Below are 24,159 nucleotides of genomic sequence, written 5' to 3' on the forward strand. Positions count from 1 at the left end.
AGTTGATAAATAGAACCAATAAAATTATTTTCCTGAAGAATTTGATTTTGTATTTCATGCAATATCAATGTTGTCATTTTTTTTTAAATTATGCGTTTGCTTTATATTATAGATTGAAATATTTTTTATTTTATTTTGAAGTTCGCTCAATGCCTCGACAGTGCAGTTAACGTTGTCTTGCTTTCTTTTCTTGCATTTTCTTCTTCCTTCCAATTATTTGATTCATGTTGGTCATATCAAAGGTGAACTTCTATAAAATATATAACATATATATGTAATATATCTTATTTTTACTAATCTGAAAGGCTGTATTACAATCTAAAAAAATATAAGATACTTTTAAAGGCAATGAGGCTACAAAAACGGCAGTCAATAAATATTATAAAGGATAAAGGATAAAGCAAAAATATAATTTGATACGGCATTTTTCTTTCTTTAAAGACTGATCATGTTGAATCTCTTTGCAAAAAAAAAAAACGTGCCTCGCCATTGACACTTAATAGTAAATAATACAATGATTCACGAAATCGGTTGTACAAAATGGAAATAAATATTTCGCTAAATTTTAGTAAGTTGAACAATTTTTCCGATCCATATATAATATCCGAATATGTATTTGTATAGGGTAGCTTTTTGTAAATATGTATATGACAGACGCTTTTTTGCTAGCAAACAATAAAAACAAAATACTATTCCCATGTCTTGATGAAAACATTTTCAGCAAAAAAAGGGAAATGGTTCAATTTATGCCTTGACTGCAGACATACCTCTATTTTGTCATGCTTTGATAGAATAATTTGTTTAAAAGCAAAATTTTCCTATGAAATTATTATCATTGCATAAATTTTAAAAACTTACAAAAAGAAAAAACGTTAATTGATATAATCTCAAAAATTGTATTCGTCTTTGAATTTTGGTAATCTACTATAATCGATACACAAATCTAATCTGAAATGAGGGATGTGTCCATGGGACACAGAAGATACCCCTGCTTGCATATAACGTTATAAAGGGACATAACTCAAGAACTGTAAAAGTGACGCGACCCAAATTTGTGCTTGATCTGAGTTTCGTGGTAATAAGCATATACGTTTCATAACATTTAATTGAGGCAAAATTAAATTAGAGAACGGAAACTGAATTCAGCAATTTTTCAATTTGTTAAGGAGCATGACTCTAGAATGGTAAAAGTGACTCCACCAAAATTCGAACGTAATCTGTGTTTTGTCGTAACTAGCATTGTGCATAAGTTTCATTACATTTGGTTGAGGCAAACGAAAGTTAGAGAACGGAAACGAAATATTCAGCAATTTTTCCATTTGTAAAGGGGCATAATTCTAGAACGGGAAATTTGAGGCTACCAAAATTCAAACTTGATCTGTGTTTTGTGGCAATAAGCATTGTGTATAAGTTTCAAATCATTAGGTTGAGGCAAACTAAAGTTAGAGAACGGAAACGAAATATTCAGCAAATTTGTCATTTGTAAAGGGACATAACTCTAGAAAGGTAAAAGTGACCCCACCAAAATTCAAACTGGATCTGTGTTTTGTGGTAATGAGCATTGTGTATAAGTTTCATTATGTTTGGTTGAGGCAAACTGAAGTTAGAGAACGGAAACCAATTTTGGGACGTTCGGACAAGGATAAAACTTAATGCCCCCTCCTCTAGGGCGGGGGCATAAAAAAAACCATAATGTAAAACAAGAACATTTTTCATTTTCATCATCTATGAGACGGCTGGCATTTTTAGAAAGCTGTAACTTTTATTACATGTTCAATCCAGAATAATGAAAGTTCATCGGTTACCATGCAAGAGTTCAAACCCGACACTATGTGGAATTGAAAGACATTGACTAGATTTTGAATTGTGTCAATCAAACAATGGACTTGACTATTATAGAGTCAGTAATAACTTCAATCAGGTAAATGAAGTTTTGTCCGAAGACTGTGTATCGTTTAACTGGGTAATATCGTCTCCAAGGAGACAGTTATGATGTCAGGATTTTATGTTTTATGTGCAAGAGTGTTTCAATACAACTCTATTTTGCCTTTAAACATGCAGATTCCAAATCATGTATGTTATTGTTTTGTTTTGTGTCATCTCGTATTATAAGAAAAGGTGTTAAATACAAACACATGTATTTTTTGTTCATTCAGAACATGTCAATACTTTCGAGATATACAGGTTGTCATATTATATAAATAACTGTCCACACTGGAAGACTTATCAGTCATCTTTGGCATGTCATTATTCAACAAAAGCTTTCAGACGTTTCGATAGATAATACAAATTTCAATTCATTTGGTGAAGGTGAATGAAATCACCAGTCCCTCAAAAGTCTTTATAAACCAAATATGTTTTTGCACTCCAACAGAAATGTCAAATTATTTTAAAGGAAAACATTTGCTATAACATTATTCGTGAATGATTTGGATACCATGATATATTTAAAAAATGGAAACCTTTACTTCATTAGTTTTTCCGAGTAAACGTTTGCGACTTTACAAAAAAAAAGGGTGAGGGTCAGTTTAAAAGGATGTATTTTTTCAAATAGTAAGAACAACGTTAACGGCCGTCAAAACTATATCAAATGTATATACAAATATGAACACATATTTATTTTTTAATTTAACTATCTAGTATACCTCAATGAAAGTAATTGGCCATATAGGTTGAATTAAAATGCAAAACTGGCGACACAAATTATTTCAAAACAGTATTATTATTGAGTTTAAACAATGTCATGAAGTTTTTTTTGAAGTAAAATGTATTAATAGGAAAATAAATCATTCCAAAATAGATTAATAACTTTTAAAAGACATGTTAATGACTAGAACCGCCTTTTATCCGTTTAAAAATTGAGAAAGTATCGGTTGTTCGATCCCAAACTAAGTGACACAATATACACCATTTTCTTCTATGCAGGATAGTTTAACATCGCACTTAACATACGTAACTTTAATAAGTAATTGAGACCTCAAATGACTTTTGTATTGTTTGAACGTTATTACATGGTTCTGACCATTGGCTGTAATACATATGTTAACTTTGTCATGTTTGTACATGGAAAGTTTAGCAAATCTTGAAAATCAACATTGGTCTAAAGTTTCACCTTTGTGTTTAACGAACACGACACAATTCTGAAACCACAAATCTTATCATTCATTACGAATATGAATATTAAGGTTCGAAACATTTGACCTATTGTGTAATGGAAAAGAGTGGTGAACAAGTGTTTGTGTTCAACATGTAGCGTGCTTTTATCCAGCATCATTGGACATTTCAAAACATTTCGTATGTAGATTCGCTTTGGCCATATTAATTTAAAACTTGGGAACAAACAACAACTGTAACATCGGGGCGCCTCTTGGACAAATGTCAAATGAAAAGAACAGTTTGTCCTGCTGGTTGCAACTCTAAATATCTCTGAACAAATTTAAAAAAAAAAATGCCATCTCTGGTCTACAGTACTGTATTCAATTGCCATGATTACATGATCATGATGATTGTAGTCTATGGAAAGTTTCCGATTGTCCTGATTGTTCTGCCCTCCGGTCTGGTCTGAATAAATTTGATATCTGAACTAGGGTTCGCACTTATATCGCACTGCTGATGATAAAAAAACTTGTATGCGTAAATTTGTCCTTGTAATTAATGAATAAAATTTGAATCCCGGTAAAGGTTTACAGTGGTAGTATGGCAAGTTTTCCTTTACTTGGATATATTTTCTAAAGTGTACACGTACAGTAGTTTACCGATATCTATTTTTTTAAACAAAAACTACGGGAAATCCAAGAACTTCAAAAAGACTTCAGATCGGTTGCGTCAAAAGCATGCATCACGTGCCATGCGAATCAAAATTGACAACATGTAACAAACAGGAATTAATGGGAAACAAATGGTAAATTTTCAGATTTAATCTGGTACTAAGTATTTAAAGATCTTTAACCGCGAAAAGATGCTGCTAGTGAGTTGAGACATGATAAAGCTTAGAGGTAACATTATTCTTGATCATGTTGATGGTAACCATAAAACTTATTTTGCGTCTATTTCAGTCGACGGTATTTCCTCAAAATTCGGTACATATCACCAAATCTGTATGTGCACGTTAGACACATATGCGTCATATGTGGAGTAAAATCTGCTTCACCTTCCGAGGGCACACGAGATAACTCCTGGTTTTAAGTAAGGTTCATTGTGATCTTTAGTTTTCTATGGAGTGTTTTTTAATATTTTGTTTGTCTTTTCGTCGTTATCGACTTTTGCCATGACGTGTGTTATAGTGTCGTCGACTAATAGGTTTGATATCTATCAACTCAGTTTTAGGTAGTTTTATTTAAGGAGCACACTTCTGTTCCTGAATCCTGTACTGTGTCAACATGCACGATCAATAGGTACTAATAGAGATACATAAACACCTTACGATGGCCCAGAATATATAATATTATTGACAAATGGGGAAATTGACCATTGGAAAGCCGAAAATCATCATTCAAATTAAGTTTGTCATAGATTTTTGTTTGAAGTCGTCAATCTGTGTCAATATTAACGAAAAGGTCAAGATTTGAAGCAGTCATTGTAGTTTCGGTAGTATCCTATATCCAAAGCTCTCAGGGGTATATCATATGGAATGTAAGTACTAGCTGACGAGTGGGTTGTAGAGAGACAGGGAATCTTCAATATATCTGAACTTGGAATCTTATAACTAAGCAAAATCGTTTCTTTAGGTCTTTGAAAAAGGTGATACATTTCCAATTAGAATGCTGACTGTAAACACTGTTATGTTATGTTGACTTATGCATCATTCGTTTCTACTTTTATGATAAACAATTTCTAAACGAATCGAATGAACCAAAGTCAAAATCATCAGCGCACTTTCGAGTACCATATGTACACCTATCAACTGTGTCAAAATACCGCGAGCAACTGTAAGTGGTAACTAAAAGAATTATCTCACTTCTGCTTTTGAGAAAATATCACTTTTTAAGGGTTATACGTAATGTATGCCTGTTTGAAATGTTAAGGCAAGCTTCAACGAACTTCCCGGTTTTGTCATCTTTTTAGGATTTTGTCGGATCCCCATTTTTTAAATAAACAACTGAAAAACTTATTTTGCCTCTTTTATAAAATAAAGCTATATCAACACAACCTGACAAAAATATAACAGACACCCAAATAAATCAACGAAACAAAAAAACATCAACAAATACAAGTAAATCTTTGAGGAAAACTATGTATTCAGCCCAATCATGAACGATACACAACTTTCCTGAATTTTTAAAGTTCATGTAATTGAAAGTTTTTTTAAAATATCATTTTAAATGATCTTACCTCATAAAAACTTGTTTATATGAAAACAAATATTGCAATTTTATAAATTTATAGTAGTTGCGATACAATTTACTCATCAGCGCTTTTTTTATTATGTTGGAATCCTTTAAAACACAAAATGACCTCGTTCACAGTAATTTATACCTTCATAATTTATCATCAGAAGGTTTTTAGGATTAACCTTTTCGCCTAATGAATAAAGCAATATATTTGATGTTTGAATAAAAAAAAAACAGAAATATATTTGATTGCAAAAAGTCAAACTGCATGCCACTAATGATCTGCAATTGAGGTCAAATTTGCTAGCTAAACGCTATAATAAAAAAAATATGCACCATTTGACTATTTAACGACCAATCTTAACTTCAAGAAAAAAAACTGAAAATATATTCCACTTATATGTACAGATTCACCTGAAATCACTGTTTCCCTTAGGTGAATGTACATGCAGTTAAACAACATATGTTAACATATAAGGGACTTGCAAAACACTAAGTAGTAGATATTTATTTATAAACTAGATCGTTACAAATTGTACAAATTGCGAAGAATTGCCTGGAGAAGATAAATGATCATTAAAGTGTACAATATTCGTACACTGTAGGAAACTATAAAAGTTATTTGACCAGCTATACCAACAAAGAAAAGCGTGCCTCGAAGAGCATTTCTCCTGGTTCGAATCAAGGATAAATAATTTGTGTATTTTCCCACACTTTACATTTAGTTATTTTTATTCTGCAAAATATTGAGATTATGTGTATATAATTTTTCTTTCATCACAATCATTGAAATCGATTTTGAATGAAAGACCCGTCTAATTTGCATTTAATTGATTAATTCAACAACCTTTACCATTATCTTGTTGATATTTTTTCGTTAAATAATCACGAATTTTCTAAATATACTGCAGAAATTTACCCAAAGGAACTTAACTTTAAATAAATCAAATATGAACGACAATAACTGTCCTTTCCTAGATTCAGATATTTCAGTTTCACAAGGGAAACTCCACACTAAAATTTACGAAATAAGAGGACGATTTTAGTTTCCTATAGTTAATTTTCCTTCTTTTATACGATGCTGTTCCTTTGGCACCACATTTCGGTGTTTATATATCACAACTCGTTCGCTATGCCCGTGTCCGTATGTGACGGTTTGGATTTTAATGAACGTAATCTATGTATTGCTGGTGAATTATTAAGTCAGGGATTTCGTTACCACAAATTACTTAAAACCTTTACTGCTAGTAGATTCTTCCATTTATATAAAGATTTGGTTTGGAATTTTGGTAGTACCTGAAGAAAACTAATTTCAAACGGGATAACACATCCTCATTTTTACGAAGATGTTGTTAACCGTGCCCGGAAATTTAGAAACGATCCAGGTAAATTTATCGATCCTTTAAGTAAACTTATTCTAAAAGGTCACCAATTCAACACTGTAATAAGATCTTTGAATATTGTTTTTATTACATTAATAATGATTTTTTTATCAGTTAATTAATAGCAAACTAAATATTAGTGTTATATACATTTGCACATTCATGGCTCTACAATCTGTCGATATCTGTATCTTGACATTGCACAAGGTCATGTTTTTCTTTGACTATTTATGACGTCTTTACACTAAATCCATTGATATGTTGGATGTGTACTGATTGATAATTTAGTCTTGAATGCATGTTTTTATAAGTTGTTATTGGCTTTGAACTAGCTGTCAGTAACTGCGAGTACTCTCTGAGATGTACTAAGTGTCTTTTTGTTGTCGGGATGTACAAGTACCCGGCCACGTCCACTCTGTGCTTTTGTTCGATGTATTTCCATATGTATCCCTCTGATGAGTAAAAACTTGTTCAACTAATTTTTATAGTTTGTTCTTATGTTAAACTGTTACACCACTGTCCCAGGTTAAGGGGAGGGATGGGCGCCCGCTAACATGTTTAGCTAAGCCACATTCTGTATGTGCCTGTCCCAAGTCAGGAGCCTGTTGTCGTTTGTTGCTTTGTTACATATTTGTTTTTCGTTCATTATTATGTACATAGATTAGGAAGTTAGTTTTTTTCTTTTGAATTGTTTTACATTTGTCATTTCATGGCCTTTTATGGCTGACTATGCGGTATGGGCTTTGTCCTTCATTGAAGGCCGTACGGTGACCTATAGTTTTTAATTTCTGTGTCATTTGGTCTCCTGCGAAGAGTTGTCTCATTGGAAATCATACCACATCTTCTTTTTATATTAACCATTTTTGATGTTATTTACAATTCATTATACAGGTTATATTACCTTTTTTTCCATGTACATTTCTCAATTTACAAAATAGTAGAAATGTTGCTACTGCCAGACTAAAACAGATCGACAAACAAATCCAAATAATGGTGTACGTCATTAACTCATCTGTAATGAAAAACATAAATAAATTTTATAATAACAAAAATCATACTTGAGTGTATCAATAATTGAAAACAAGTATTGTGCACTGGTTACCTTTTAAAGGTAAAGTTGGAAGCCATGACATAATAATAATATGGTACTTCTGAACCTTTGTGTATTATTTTGACGTCCAATCAAATATGATTCGGCAGACTAATCGTTCTACGAAAGCACATTATTTCAGACAGTTGAAAAAAACAAAAACAATTCATGTCAAGATAACAGCTGATCTCAATTGAACTGACACTGACATGAATGATCTTATCAATATTTTTACTCAGGAAGATACTCTTCTTTCAATACAAAATGCAAACGGGCAGTTATTAAAATATTATGAAACAAATTTCCATATAAAAATTAAAGCAACAATACCGGTCATCAATAATGCAGTTTATGGGTACTGCAATAACATTGTTTGACTTTAAATTGATATAAAATTGGTATCTATTGCTGTACAAACGTGTTTGAAATGATATTCCTTATGACTAGAACAAACATTTGTTCCTTGGAAACGTTTATCAATAAACAATAGTGCACAGGCTGAAATGTATCACCTGCGTTTTCTAATATTAATTTTAGGTTGAAAATTGTTAAGAAAAAGGCCTAAATAATACAGGTATAGCAAAAACGTAACATTATCAATAATCCGCGTAAGTAAGAACAAGGTCAGATAACATCCTGAAATATTCTTCCCATGTCAAAGTTTTCTTATCAGCCGAGATATTGATGAGTGGCAACCTTTTTACAAGTGAGATCTGATCCTTTGAATCCAAAGTATAGAGGTATTAACCTTTATTAAACAAAATTAATATCCCTCTATTATATGTATTAGTCTGTTAGATATAATTTATTTAGATACCATTACTCATAAGCGTTTGGTTCTACGTTGGTCAAAACGCTTACATTTTTATAACTAATAAACACATATTTAGAGAAAAAAAATTTCCAACAGCAGGACTCACATTGTTAATCGATGGAATTTGAAATGTTGACCTTTAACTGTTTCTCGTAATCACTGATGGCAACAAAACACTAACATTCTAAAACTGTATCTAAAAATGCAAAAGTCATTTACCACCATTAACATTCCATTTATATGTACGTATAGTAATTACAAATTACTTTAAACATTTACCAATTATTGGTTCACATTTTATATGTAATTACTGTGACACTGAAAAAGACGAAGTGTTGGCTTTTGCCTTTATCACAATGATGTACAAATATATTGTCGACCTTTTATAAAGTCAAATAATACACTCAATACATACATTCAGTTGTAAAGATGTTTATCTTTGATTCTCTCATATGTTGCGTATCATTGTTTATCAGATGTGCATGCATATACTGTGGTATTCTGTTTCGTTCTTATTGAATATATATATTCATGACCTTTTTTTCTAAATGGAAGTCGCATTGAAGTCCATTGATCTGTTTAATATCTTTAAAAAGAATTGAATTAACAACATGGACAAACAAAAATCGTTTGCTGCATTATTGTGATTTAACAGGGATAAGTGTATTTTGGGGAATCATAAAAAAAATGTAGGCTCTTAGGAGCTTGCATTGCTCCACTTGCAATTGTTACAAATCAATTGCTCAATATAAGATAACTAGACTAAATGGAAAATTTTGCTGCTGGAGTCAGTGGTTGCATAAATCATGTGCATATTTTTAAAACTCCTGGTAGTGTCAGGAGAAGATATTTTTAAAAATTGGCCTATCAAAACAAAAGATGGTCATTGTTGATAATGTTTTCCTTTCAATTTGAAGAAATTGAAAAGTTATTTTTTAAAGACAATCACATGATTATTTGCCAAGTTGGGTTCACATATTCAAATCAAAATTCAAAAGTAACATATTGTGATGGTAAGTATTGAAAACAATATTACTGTTATAATTACATAGAAAGATATATAAATTGGTTTTTTTTCATAAAACAGTTAAAAAAAATATTGTTTAAACACAGAATACCAATAGCTATAATGGCTCGCATGACTGCAGCATGATACGACTGCAGATTTCGAACCATGAACAGTTAGGGCACGTTTAGACACTACATTAAAGCTTCATAAAGCTCTGGGACTCTTTTCACAAAAAAATCTTACTGCGAAAAATTATCTCACATTATACTGAAATGTTCATAACTTACGAGTATTTTTTCTCGTAAGCTGTTTTATGAAATCTTTCGCTGAATTTGGATTGTGGTTAAATATTACACACAGAATGACACAGAATGAATGTTGTCAAAGTATTAAACAATTAATATTGGACTTGTACCTACATGTATCATGGTCCAATATCCAAAATTTATATACACAGTTTGATTCAGCATATCAAAGTACACCAAAAAAATTATCAATTTTTTTTTATCAATGAACAATATTAAATATGCATATACTTACAATGTCTACCAATTGTGCAATACGGCTATGAATTGGGATTGTGATTGAATATTTGACATAGCGAAGGTTTCTAACCAAGAATGAATGTGGTCTTAGAACTTAAAAAATTACATTGGACAGTTTCCTATACATGGTTAGATTCAGTATATCAAAGAACCTAAAGAATTAGATTTTTGATGAAATCAAAGAGTTTAATTTTGGACCCTTTGGACCTCAATGGATCAATTTGATAATAAAAAAACCCATTATATTCAATTTTTGTTAAAAGCAAACAAAGTTTCATTTTGACCCCGATTTGAAACAACTTGAAAACTAAGCCAAAAATCAAAACTCTAAAGACATTAAAAACGGGTCCCAAAATCCAAAATCTATTTGTACACGGTTATATTCCGCATATTAAATAACCCCAAGAATTCAAGACTTCAAATTAAACACCAATGAAGTTAATCAAATTATACAAAGTTTTAGAAAAGTATTGTTTTCGGTCCCTTTTTCCGAAATGTGAAGAGATATAACCCCCAAAATCAATCCAATCATTCCGTTTGAAAAGAGAGACGAAGGATACCAAAGGGACATTCAAACTTATAAGTCGAAAATAAACCGACAAGGTAATATCTAAAAAAAAAGACAAACAAACAAACAACAGTTCACAAAAAACATACAAAATTAAAGATTGAGGTATACCCTTGTGATACAATTTCATAGAGATCCATACACTTATACTCAAGTTATTGTCCGAAAGCCCAAAAATCTAGTTTTACCCCCCTTTTTGGCCCCTTATTCCGAAACGGTTTTGGCCATAACTACCAAAATCAATCCCATCCTTTCTTTTGAGGTATGAAACCTTGTGGTTCAATTTCATCATTTAAATTATACACAAGTCCTCAAACAAGAAAAATGCTTGTCTATTACCCCCTTTTGGCCCTAAGTCATAAACAGTTAGAACAATAACCCCCGACACTTATATTCAAGTTATTGTCTGGAAACCAAATGTCTTTGGACAACGGCGATGACGACGACAACGTTATACCGTTATACAACCGCAACGATTAACCTGTCGTAAAACAATGTGAATTGTATGAACAAAATATATTTTCATACATTTCTCCAATTCTTACAAAATTTATCCTTTTCCTGACCTGTTGATTATTTTTTTTTATTTAATCAACGTGTGATTCGTTTGATCTCAGTTTTTCATTGGTCGAAATTCGATTCAAATTTTTCGACCATACCTGATAACGTCACATAGAAAGAACACATCTTTTTGCAGATCACTCAAAAACCAGGATTGAGTTTGTCTGCATATCAGTCAAAATTCATTAGAGATACAGATTCCACCATCAAATCTTGTGCAATACGATATTTATCCACTATCGACAGTTACATTTTAAATTTTTGAAACGCTCTGCTAGCCTCACGTTTTAAATTTGAAGATTTAACTGTCTTGAGTGGATATATATCTATCATACTCGATACAGTGGTAGAATCTATATTATTATATATCTTCAGTTAATTTTATTTACAAGAAAAATTGTATACCTTTCACTTGACACATCGCCTCCTTATTAACTGGTATCGGATGATTATCTATTAACTGGCAAGTAACTTCCAAATTGTCATTGCAGTTTATTGAATTATCGGCCTGGTAGACCATATACACTTCATAATAAATGTCATGTCTATGGTGCTTCACAATATCGAAGGGTATACGTAAACCCTAAAATAATATTTTGTATGGCTATCATTCAGTTACAATATATAAAATTATGTAAAACCACAATATTTAAGATCAAAAGCATCCTGAAGAGAAACATTTCTGTAATAACACGAAAAAAGATATAAAGTGCTTGCATATAGTACATATGACAAAAACGTCACGAAAGCTTTTCAGTAAAAACTTTCAAATAACTGTTACAAATGTCCCATGAATATACTTTTATTATTTAATCTAGAGGTACTGCAAGCAAGCTATCAAAATGATAATCGAGCACCTTGCAACGTCTGCGATTTTCATATCTTGACTTAGATCTAGACATTGACAATGAAGGTCGGTTAAAAACCAAAAAAAAGAGAAGATTTAAGCTTCCCAATTGTGAACTTTCTATTTACATTTCAATTATATGTCTCGGAATTATCTCCTTTATGATATTGCAGAGCTTATAGTTCCTAGTATGATGTCCTTGATAGAGGTTACTGTTTACAAGGAAGCTAATTTACCAAAGGTTCTAAGTGTTAATCTTAAAACTTCACTGCGAAAACTTTACTGACGACACCACGAGTTGGTTGGCCATTTTGGAATATCTGTTTCACAGATGATAACGAATATGTTCCAATTGTCGTAACCAAGATCCCGTCCTTTTTTCCGGTGATGTGACTTATCGAATTGAGACTTATAAACGGGGTTTGTACTTACATGAACAACACAACGACAGACACAAATGAGCATGATCCGCTAACTCTTCTGGATCAACTGAGATCCTCCCGCTGTTTGGTGGGGTTCGTGTTGCCTAATCTTAAGTTTTCATGTTGTATTTTGTATACAGTTGTTTTTCTTTTACGTCTTTTTCGTTGTTGTTTTTTGCCATTGCATTATCAGCTTGTTTTGACTTATGAGTTTAAAGAACCCTTTGGTCACATTTGCCCGTCTCTCACAACTAGTTACATGTTATTTTAACCCATATCTTTGTTTCTCACAGATTTAGCACTATCAACGAGTAATGCACCAATATGCAAAGTCGACACAAATGAACTCATTACTTTATAATTGTGTGAAGTGTAAAGCCGACAAAGAGTGCACATTTCCTCAAAAATATCTCCTTTCAAATATGAACGATTAAATCATACCTAAGGGATGTAGAGTATACAAGGTCTTCAAAGCATATCGAAGTTTGTTTTAGATTATCGATAGGTTTTCAAACAAATGGATGTGTCTCAGCTACAATCTCATCGAAGGGCAACAGCCTTGAGAGGAGATCTGGCTGAAAAACATTCTCGAGTTTTAAATAATATAGAAAATCTGTTTATCGTTATTTTGATAATTTTCTATCTCAAGAGAGAAGCCTGATATGAAAAATTATCACAAACAAAAAGATCAAAGAAAAAATACACAAAACAGCGATAAATCAAAATATTAATTAACTCACCTCTATTGCTACCGTACAGTTTGGCATTGGATAAACCTTTTTTAAATGCAGAAGTATTGTAATACTTCCATCAGATACGTTGGTTTGCATTAAAGCTCTTGTGTCGCTTGGTGGTAGATCTAAAATTGTTATTAAAACAAATCATTCTGCCAGTTCTAATATTGTCATATTAGAATTACCTATATTTCATTTTTCACACAATGTCGATGCACCTTGTTAATCTTTCTTTGCCTTTTCTTACTGTTATTTCTAAGGGCAAATTATTGGTCGACAAAAAGAGGAGTTCGGTACACCTAGATGCGACAAACATACGATTTGCAATTAAAACAAGCACGCACCATGTAATATTTTGAACTGTTCAAATATTGTGACATTTTAACTGTTACCACTAAACACAAAACACGAAAATGAAAAACATCTAGCCTTTGTCAGTCTTGTATTATTTTTAATTTTAGTTTCTTGTGTACAATTTGGAGTTTAGTATGGCGTTCATTATCACTGAACTAGTATATATATTTGTTTAGGGGCCAGCTGAAGGACGCCTCCGGGTGCGGGAATTTTTCGCTGCATTGAAGACCTGTTGGTGACCTTCTGCTGTTGTCTATTCTATGGTCGGATTGTTGTTTCTTTGACACATTCCCCATTTCCATTCTCAATTTTATTATTTCCCTACTGCCCAATATTCATCTTTACCAATAGCCATATGATCATGAGGATTGTGGTTCCATAGTAAATAAGAGTTAATATCTGAAATCTGAACCCAGTCTAATGGAAATTAAGCTTTATCATGTTTAATAACTCAAACAAAGCCACAGAACAATGAAAGATCATGTGACCTTCAATTCAAAGCTGTCAGCCTGTCAAACGGTATATATACATACCTAATACTAATACTGCAATGTAATTGTTCAATTTATAATATTCTTACCAAATACAAAACAAAAAATTCTGAATAGATATATATGACAAAATTAAATGTCGGGTAATTCCACTGCTTAGAAGAATATTTTCCGGACTAGTAAATCAAATTGCAAAATATTACTTAATATAAGTGTGATAACTTTTTTCTTATAAAATGGTACCAATTATTTAAGCAACATTGATGATATCTCGGTCAATAACTGCAGCTCTTGATAATTGTCTTTCTCAAGTGAATATATTTCTAGAATTTGTATAAAAATTCCGGAAATAATAAATGTATGCTACCTTACTGCTTCAACATTTTCATATACAAATAAAAAAATCTTTGGTATTAAATTATTATCTTTAATGAAATGACTAACAGGGGAAATTGACCTGATAAACTTATCCCTGTTAGAAATCACGATCGAGAGTTTCTCTAATCAACGTCATTTAGAACAGTTCTACCCTAGAAATAAACTCATATGTTTTTTTTTTCTTTTGATACTTACATTCAAAATTATGCTTTGATATTTCTATACCCTTTGTTTGTGTGTCAAAACTATAACGACATTGGTATTTACACCGTAGGTCTGACTCTGTCACGTTGTTTATCTGAAGTTCGAATTGATTCCCATTTTTTAATAATTCTGTATACTTATTTGGGTTTATTGGATGACCATTATAGCAGATAAGTTCTGGGCCTTTTGTCCATTGTCTGATGAGTCCTCTGTTTATAGTATCTACACCGGCAACAGTACAAATTAAAGATAGCGTCTCTCCTAAACGTATAACCTCTGGTCTAAATATCAAAGATACTGCAAGAATAAAAATGATTATATTGATAGTCCATCACAGTTTCTCAATCGTTTATTTTTAATTTAAATTCCAGTGCTAATTTTTTTAAAGTTTCTATGGATCCATTATTATAATATTATTCAAATTATAGAAGTAGCATTTAGTTATCCTTTTAAAATTCATAACTTATGTAACAATGCTACCACAATCCACAATACACAAAAAGGGACAGTAAGAAAGTTTTATTGTTTTAGTAATACAATTTTATAGTATCCGTAAATAGAAATAGAAATAATAGTTCCAATTAAGTGTTCACTTGTTAAAATGTTGACTATGAAATGTAGATGAGGGATTTAATAAACTCTGATACTTAATATTGCATTTAATATTAGAACTTAAATGTTCATGAGACTATGACGTTGCAAATCGAAATTTCGTGTGTTCGCAAAAGAGAAATAATTTGGCGAAAAATATCTAAAATATGGAAAACAAAATATTGTTTTTGCGAAAAGGGTAAAGAAATGGAAAATTGACCTTGGGAAATCCTGCTCGAAGTATACAGTAGTCATACATTTTAGAGCTAGCTTATTCATGTATAAATTGTGGAAAATTTTGGATATTCTTAAAAAAAATAACCACCAAGCCCATGTTATCCAGTATGTTTTATTTTCAGTAATCTCTGCTTTGATGGTGATTGTAAAATTCAATTATTGTATTGTATTGTATTGTATTGGATTTACATATTTTTATATTTGTAAACACTAGACACAGCTATTTTCACAATGTATATGCAATACTAGTACAAACCATTTGCAACCACTGTTATGATACTTGTATATATTATAGCTGACCGGTAAATATATGATCTTGCCATTTAGTGTTCCTGCTAAAACGATAAACGGATAACCTTTGTGTAATTCACAGCAGACAACATTAATTGCAGCAATAACATTAGCGGTAACAATTTTACTGATCCAGATGAACATTTCGACAATGCATGTAACTTCAGGGATGCTCGAGGTCAAAATAAAATAAAATCCAAAAACTATTATGCAAACGTTGAAGAGCTGATCAAGCAAAAAGTGATCTAAAGTATAGCCAAATAAAACGAATTTAAACAAAATAGTAAACATGAGCTTGATGCATTAACCAAAAAATGCGATTAACATACTCACATGAAGAAGAAATAAACAGGACCAATTTGAACAGATGTGCACCAAGCCATCTCAGAATTTACAACTTTTTTAGCTACATTTCATTTCAGTTTTGTCAATATACAAAATAGTTCTCTTTTTCATCAGATTGTGAAAAAATTAAGTTAAGATATGATCCCTACGAATATGATCATCATCTAAACATTTTAGTTGCTAAAATGTTAACTGAAGTGCAAAACTTATCCTAAGCCATTCATCAACATAAATGTTAATGTCTCTCCTCGAAGATGATGATTAGTAAGCTCAACTCTGTCACGTCTATGACTTATACATAACGGGGACGGACATACAAACGGAAGACTATTAATCCTACCTAGGTAAATTGGGCAAGTGAATCAAAATAAAAATCAAGATGAGGGGTAAAGATTGATTTTATCTGCACACTCAACTTATAATAAAACATTGCATAGTGTTAGATATCGTGTTATATTCCTTTATCTATTATTGTCATTCATACGCAATGTATATGTTCTGCAATTTATGTAATTTTAATGAAATGCTTTTCTTGACAAGTATTGAAATACACATAGACACCATTGTGTAAAAAGTAAAATAACAAAAATACTAAACTCTAAGGAAAATTCTAAACGAACAGTCTCCTCAGGCATTGCCCTTTGTAGAAAATGGTGGATTAAACCTGCTTTTATGGCTAGCTAAACCTCTTACTTGTATGACATTCGCATAGATTCCATTATATAAACAACATCGTGTGAGCAAAACAAACAGATATAATATAAGGTAAAATTTACACAACAAAATGGGGTACAGCAGTCAACATAGAGCTTAATCTTAATCACTATAACAACACACAACTATGCCAACAAAGAAAAACAAAATGGCATATAGACACTCCATAGACAGAGAACATAAGCAAATGAAAGACAAGAGTACAAAACATTACCATAGCTCAAACTGAACATCTTATTATACATCATTCATTAATTCCTTAACATGGGCGTGGCTAGCATGAAAAGAAAGTTCACTTGTTGAATTATTTTGTATGTACTCACGAACACGGACAGAAAAGTGACTGACTATAGCTCACTATGCCTGTACCAAATCAGGAATATGACAGTTGTTTTCCATTCGTTTGATATGTTTGAGCCTCAGAGGTTTAAGCTTTTGATTTTGCCATTTGATGAAGGACTTTCCGTTTTGAATTTTCCTTGGAGTTCGGTATATTTTTTATTTTACTTTTTACTAACAATCGACAATAGATATTCGATTGCATCTTATGCATCAAAATCAAAAATTTGTCCGCAACTTGGGAGTATTATATTTTGATATTTAACATTGAAACCAAGTTGGTAAAAACCCTAACCCATATTTGGCATATTGGCTAGAATTTAAGAATGGGAAATTTTATTTTTCTTGTGTCAACGCCCTATTTGTGTGTAGTTGCAGTCATAGATTTAAATACGTTTTGTGTACATGTATCGTTACTCGTAACGATCCAGCGCCCTCGTGGGAAAAATCGTTGACTATTATTCAGACGTTTTATATATATATATATATAACAATATATAAACCTTACATAATGTTGCGTACAACAACATAATTCATAAATTTGGGTGACATTTTTAATTTATATTAAAATGTTAAAATAGTTTTTACTCTTAATTGGTGAATTTTTGTACTTGTATACTGTATGTCGGTTCTAGAGAATCCATTGTTAAGTTGTTTTATTTTAAATACATAAAGGTTTAACAACGTAATTGATGCCTAATGAAACTGTAACCTTTGTCTGTAACAAATAAAACTGTCCATTTATCACTAGTTTACAGAAAAAATGAAAAAAAATTATGTTCATAATTTTGCTCTGGAAACCGTCTTTTGATCATGGCAAAGCATCTGTATAAAATCTTATATAACAAAATAATTGAAAGTAGGATTGCATATAATCGTTACACAAATTTTTTTCATGCTAGAATAAATCAAACGGGGATATATCATCTATAGCAGTTGAAAAGCTCAACTATTTAATTTCCGGATAATCCGTGTAGACAACGTTCCTGTTGTAGAACCAAAAGGAGCATACAGTGTAAAAATAGATCCGTCAAATTAATTTTCAAATGGGTATGTTCATGTAACGTTGCCAAATATATTTTTAATTAGCTGTTTAATCTATGGATTTTGATATGTCAATCTTGCATACTGAGGTGGCATACATCAAATGAAGATTTATTTATTTTTTCAAGATGTTTATTCACAAATCTTTTTATATAAAAAAAAAACATTGGCCCCATCAAATAAGAAAAAGCAATATTAAATAGTCTACTTTTGAAACAAAAATCAGCTAGCACAGAATGCACAAGTGTATTAATATAGACACCAACCATACATGCATCTTTGCATCATTTCTGTTCACACTACACAACGTGATATAATTCTAAATCAAATGCAAATGTTAAAAAACATACCTCAGCATCACTTTATACCAAAGAAAACTTAAATTCAATTTTATATCAATAAGTTATGAATAAATAAGATAATATTGGTGTCAATATAACACACGCCCTATTTCATATAGATATACGAAATGAAACAGGATATATATTCCAAATTCACCATTACATTCAAATATCTGGCTAGAAGAACAAAGCAGTAACTTAAAGCAAATTACAAAATGAACAAAGGTGATCTAATTTATTGCTTCAATGGTTTTGCACTTGTTTCTTTCCAATATACAATTAAACATTGTATAACATCGACATGCATGTTTGTACTAAGTTGATAAGATCACAATGTCATGGGGAATTACTTTAAATCAAATCTTTGATCTGATACAGACACAGACTATGATAGGGCGATGCAAAAAAAAAACAAAGGAACAGCACGAAAAATGTTAAGTACGTATTTTGTATTACCACTCAGGGGTAAAATATGTACAAGAAATGTATTATATAAATGTAAAGTCATGTTCATTAACATACATCATGTACATTATCAAATTGAAAGATTTGCAATAGGAAAATAATCTTGATAACTAAGGGAGATTACACTTCCTCCAACATTAGTAAATTGTACCACTTACTGTAACTGAAATAACTTCACTTGCAAAATTATTCCCCCTGATTGAACAAGATCATTTATTTGTTTTAATCTTTATTTTCTATTAGACAGTAATGTTAGGATTAAATGCTTTTCCTGTACTGGTTTTCATTTGTAAACGCTTATATACCTTTTGTTAGTTCCATAGTAGGAAGCACATTTGTTTGTATAATTGTATTCTCCTTAAGAATGTCACTGTAAACTCTACATTTTTGTCAAAATTGCTAGGGTAGTCCTTTTTGTTTCCTGTTTATGCATTGTTTAGCATTACAAGAAAGTTTTCTTTTATCAATAATTTCATAATTTCTATGTATTTTCAACAGATCTAGATGTAAACTCCTTATCTAAGTTAAAGACCAATAAAAAAATTAAGGAATAAATATATACTTTACAAACAAATGGAGGAAAATATAACTTTACTCATTAAGTATCAAAACAAGGAAACAAAATAAAAAACACAAAGAATTTTTTTTTTTCTAAAAATAGAAGAAGGAAAAAATTTGGGTAAGTTTTAAAGTTTATATTAAGAGCCTTCAAAAGAATTGCCCACCTTGCAAAAATACACCATTTGATATTGTTACTTTTAACTTTTCCGGAATCTTTTTTTTCTGTAAATTACTTACTTATTTTCACATAGGCAGCTTTTCGTATGCTTTCAAGTTCAAGTAAATCAAGGCCGTACATTATATTTTCTTCATGTTCCAGGATCACAAGACGTTTCAAGCCTCTTCAAAAACAACCCCCCTTCGTTAAGCATCATTACAGTACTACTGTCATCTATTGACTAGTTATCTCTATACATTACAGTTTTCATGATTAATACATAAAAACAATTGAAAATTTCATAAAAATTAAAGGGTACACACTCTAATAAAACAGCTAATTGACAAGTTTGGCTCTATTATGTAACTATAATGTATAATAATTTTCAAGAAAACAACAAACACCATTAACAATTGTAAAAGATCATAATCATGATAACTTAAAGTCATATGAAACGAGTTGCAATTGATTATAATGTTCAAAAAGATTTAACCAATGCATGCGTATACAGTATTCTAAACTTATTATAAGTTCTCTGTGCACTTTCTTACCATATAGTAGGAACCAATAACGTATAATCGACAAACAAAATAAATCCATCGGTAAGTGTTTAGGGTTTTTACAGTCGTGACTCTGATAAATACACAGAAAGGTAAGCCCGGGTATACTTAATTAGTTTCGATGATCATGATGATAGATCGATGTTCATTTATTTTTTATCTATATTTTCAACGTGCTCCTATTTGTTAATTAAACTTTGTCATCTATATAGCAGTTGTTAAGTGATTTGGTGTAATAAAAGTTTTGTTTCAGAATTTGTAAAAACTGCCTTATGGCCTATTTTTTGTTATTTACTTCCCTTGCAGGTTTTCCCCTTCTCAATTTGCAGAATTTCTAACGAGAGGGGTCATGTAAGGGACACTGCATACAGAAAAGCTGTGGACGAATTAAACTACGGAAGGACAATAATTTAACAGTTATTTTCCTGTATATTCGAATACATAAGGAATTTATTTTATAAAAAAGGTCTTTGTACATGTGTTTTATACTACAAATTAACCATTCACTTTCACAAAACATATACATCTTTTTGTCAAATTTGAAGGATCTTAACTTAAATTAAAGGCTTTAATATATCCTAGAAGGAATCAGTTGTACGTCTAGCTCTATGGTTTAGCTGATAATTGTTGCTGTACCATTGTTCTGCCTAGCTATTATAGTTTTAAAACTTGTCGAAAATAGCCAAATTAGGTAAATAATGATTACAATTATACTATTACTAAAAATCAGCCCTAGATCTGCAGGTATAACAAAAAAATTCAGGACGATTGTTTGATTTCAGATTAGATGAAAAATGAAACAAATGTTTACTTTTTCTGCCACCTAGCTATTCTGACAAATTTCTGATGGCATCTATTGTCTTTGTTTTTATTAATTTGATTTTCTTTTGTACATTAAGTTTTGTTTGTCTGAGGAGGGGGTCTTTTCTTGGTATGACAAGCCACTTTGGGGTCTATTCACGAGATTTTTAATTTAACATTTTTAGTATTTTTAATCATTAAACATTAATTATTGCTACTAATGAATTGAATTTTTATAGTTTATTCCAAGCTTGCTCCATGACTTTTTGGTAACTCGTGTAACGTGTTTTGAAATATATTTACAGTACCCTGTATGTGTATATACTTACTGTCGTATCGTCTGTTTACCTTCAGAATGGTTGTCCTATATTGTCAAGAGCGATATGAATACTTATTTGTCATTGATTGCATATAATTAAATACAACAGGGCAACGGTTGTTATATAGTACGCGAAATATATCGACTAGAGTATAAGCTACCTAGTTATATTTAAATAGATTCTAAACTAAATTTGCCAATCTTATTATAGAAATTGTTGCCAAGAAAAGTTTCTTTATTAATACATTAAGAAAATTTTTTTGGGTAAAAATTTCGGCTGTTTCAAGAAAATATTCCATAGATTATGAATACATATAGGATCAGAAAGCTTTTATTATATGACTTATATGTATCTAATAGATTTATTTCTTACTTAAAGCAGTACACACAAAATCATACGTGTTAGTATATTCACAATAAGTAAAAGGTCTAATGTGCATGTCCTAGGAGATAGTTATCATAGGTAACAATAGCGGTCTGAAAGTTTTTCTTTTTATTTACTTAGAGAGAAATAGAGAGAAGCAGACGACCAGATGTCAACACTAAGCTGCAATTAAATAACAATTTAAACTTATACCGGCAGTGATTCTAGTCATGGGATATCTGCGTGGGGCTCCGTCCTACTTTATCTTTGAACCCCATACTCTACAATGTGTTCCAGGCTCCTGACAATGTTTCTGGTCTGCGGGATCAACTGGTAGGGCACTAGACATGGATTACTAGGCTTTGGGCTCAATGGCAGGGTTTCGGCAATCAATGACAGGGCGCAGAGTATCGAAGGTAGGAATCTGGACTGAAGATGCGTTTGCTCCGTGGTCTAAAGGAAATTTGAGCCCATGTTTTTACACCATATTAGCATGTGTACATTAACACTATATTACTGACATATAACACGTATAATTAATAAGTAACACTACATAAATTATTTTTTACTTTAAAGAATAGGACATTTTTAATACAAAATGCAAATTTTATTAATTTCAACAATTTTATTTGTTAAAAAAAAATCTCTTATTCTGCTTTTTTTTTAATTCATTTGCAAATTTGTTTCCGGATTTTTTTCCCTCTCCAACCTTCATAAAGACATGGATTGGTAGTTAACTCTAAATAATCACCTAATTTGTATTCTACACATCAATGAATCATTCATGAATCAAATTCAAAAAAGTAAAACTTAGATACCGTAGATTACTTTCACTGTCCTTCTTTATGAAGTTTCCTAACGAATTATAGCGAATCGAAACATGTAGTACATGAAAATTCTTAGCATAAAAAAATGAACGCGATCAAAGAAAAGTTACTTGTATCAATATCTGTATTAGTATCGTTACAACTTTTAATGTCTAAGTCAAATATTTATGATATTGCGCTTTTAAACTTCAATTTCAATGTTTACCACTATTACCAAATGAGAAATACATCATTTCAAAATTAACACGATGAATGCTTGCTTTGCCAATTGAGCGATTCAGTCTTTTCCAAATAGTGAATTATAGGTTAATGTTTTATATATTTGTTTCATTTTTTGTGTTTTTTAATTAGAAAGTGAAAACTTAAAAAAACAAAGGTGTTTTCATATTAAACATGTTGATCATTGTATGCAAACGAATATTTCGAACATCTTTAAATTTAAACAAATTTTAAGATGTTCATGAAGTCACCAACTAAAATTCCAAATTGTTAATTTAGTGTTTTACTTAGTGTTGTCCAAATACTTTTGGATATACAACTACTGAATGTGTTTTGGGTTGAGAAAAGTACGACATACTCACATGTTACATTTAAAAAGTTTTTAAGTAAAATTTAAAACTGGCAAATGCCTTTGATTACATTATATATAATTCACAATAAATAATCAACATACCTGAATGCGAAGACTGCCAACAAATATTTAAATGATTCCGAAACATCATTTCATTATTACTTCCTACCTAGTTGCATTCCTATCAATGAAAATTCGTTTATTTTTACAATGTATCACATGGATAAAAATACAATGATATTATTATCATGATCATATCAAAGGAGGAAGAAAGAAACAACTGATTATATAGGTTTCATGTACAGTACTAAATCATTACATAGAGTTAAATATAGCTATCTGGGATTGGTTGTTATATTATTTGCATACTTTCGATTTTCTCTTGGGAACATTATGAATATATTTTCATGCAATCACAAATTTGTCCTCAGTAGTTCATATTCAAGGCCCGGAGATTTATTTCATTTTGATCAAAAGTTTGGGAAATTTTAATTGGGAAATTTTCTGCGAAATCGCTAGCTATATAAAATAAAAACACAAATTCACCAAGAAAAGCGATTGGACCATATACATTTAAGAGCGGTAAATTCACAAACAGATATCGCGCTCCTATAAAACAACGACAAAGTTTACACAAATTGTTTATTAAAAGCGCCATTTAAGAAAATAGTTGCTACAATTGTTACATTGTCGTTTAAGTTTAGTTAATGATTCAGTATAAGTACTTACAATCTGGAGTAGTGAACGGTAATTAGAAACATCGTAAAAGGATGCAGTTTAAGTTGACTGATTTTTTTTTATCCAATTTGCGTATTGTATATTCTACTATGTACTTGTTGTTATCCAGCTGATCTAGATTTAAAAGCAAGGGCAGACGAGATTTGCAAAGCAAGTTTCACACCT

The 24,159-nt window shown here is 31.1% G+C and overlaps 1 protein-coding gene across 4 annotated transcripts; it reads right to left on the minus strand.

Annotated features, from left to right (window-relative positions):
• LOC127717942 (uncharacterized) lies at nt 1–23,524 on the minus strand. 4 transcript variants are annotated; one of them, XR_007989476.1, is made up of 8 exons: nt 18,641–18,796; nt 15,814–15,892; nt 14,721–15,026; nt 13,309–13,427; nt 11,705–11,882; nt 8,723–8,812; nt 7,614–7,724; nt 1–250 (listed from the first exon to the last, which is right to left on the minus strand). XR_007989476.1 is itself a non-coding variant. In XM_052223823.1 (8 exons), the coding sequence occupies exons 3-8, from the start codon at nt 15,878–15,880 to the stop codon at nt 237–239; spliced, it is 795 nt and encodes a 264-aa protein (XP_052079783.1). In that variant the 5' UTR covers nt 15,881–15,892; nt 18,641–18,667; nt 21,505–21,521; the 3' UTR covers nt 1–236. The 4 variants fall into 4 exon arrangements, 3 of the variants coding, with proteins under 3 accessions (XP_052079783.1, XP_052079782.1, XP_052079781.1); XM_052223823.1 differs by lacking the exon at nt 8,723–8,812 and adding an exon at nt 21,505–21,521 and having other exon boundaries at nt 18,641–18,667; XM_052223822.1 differs by lacking the exons at nt 8,723–8,812; nt 18,641–18,796 and adding an exon at nt 23,359–23,524.
• Nucleotides 23,525–24,159: the final 635 nt, after the last annotated feature.

This window comes from Mytilus californianus, unplaced genomic scaffold (assembly GCF_021869535.1).
Source record: "Mytilus californianus isolate M0D057914Y unplaced genomic scaffold, xbMytCali1.0.p SCAF_10, whole genome shotgun sequence".
Taxonomy (NCBI): domain Eukaryota; kingdom Metazoa; phylum Mollusca; class Bivalvia; order Mytilida; family Mytilidae; genus Mytilus; species Mytilus californianus.

Coding starts and splice junctions, on each gene's coding strand:
- LOC127717942 (XM_052223822.1), bottom strand. CDS start 15,880: ATGGCAAGATCATATATTTACCGGTCAGCTATAATATATACAAGTATC. Junction 13,428..14,720: donor ATCAAAGCATAATTTTGAAT/GTAAGTATCAAA, acceptor TAACAATTTTAG/ATCTACCACCAAGCGACACA. Junction 7,725..11,704: donor GGCGATGTGTCAAGTGAAAG/GTATACAATTTT, acceptor TTTTCATTACAG/ATGAGTTAATGACGTACACC.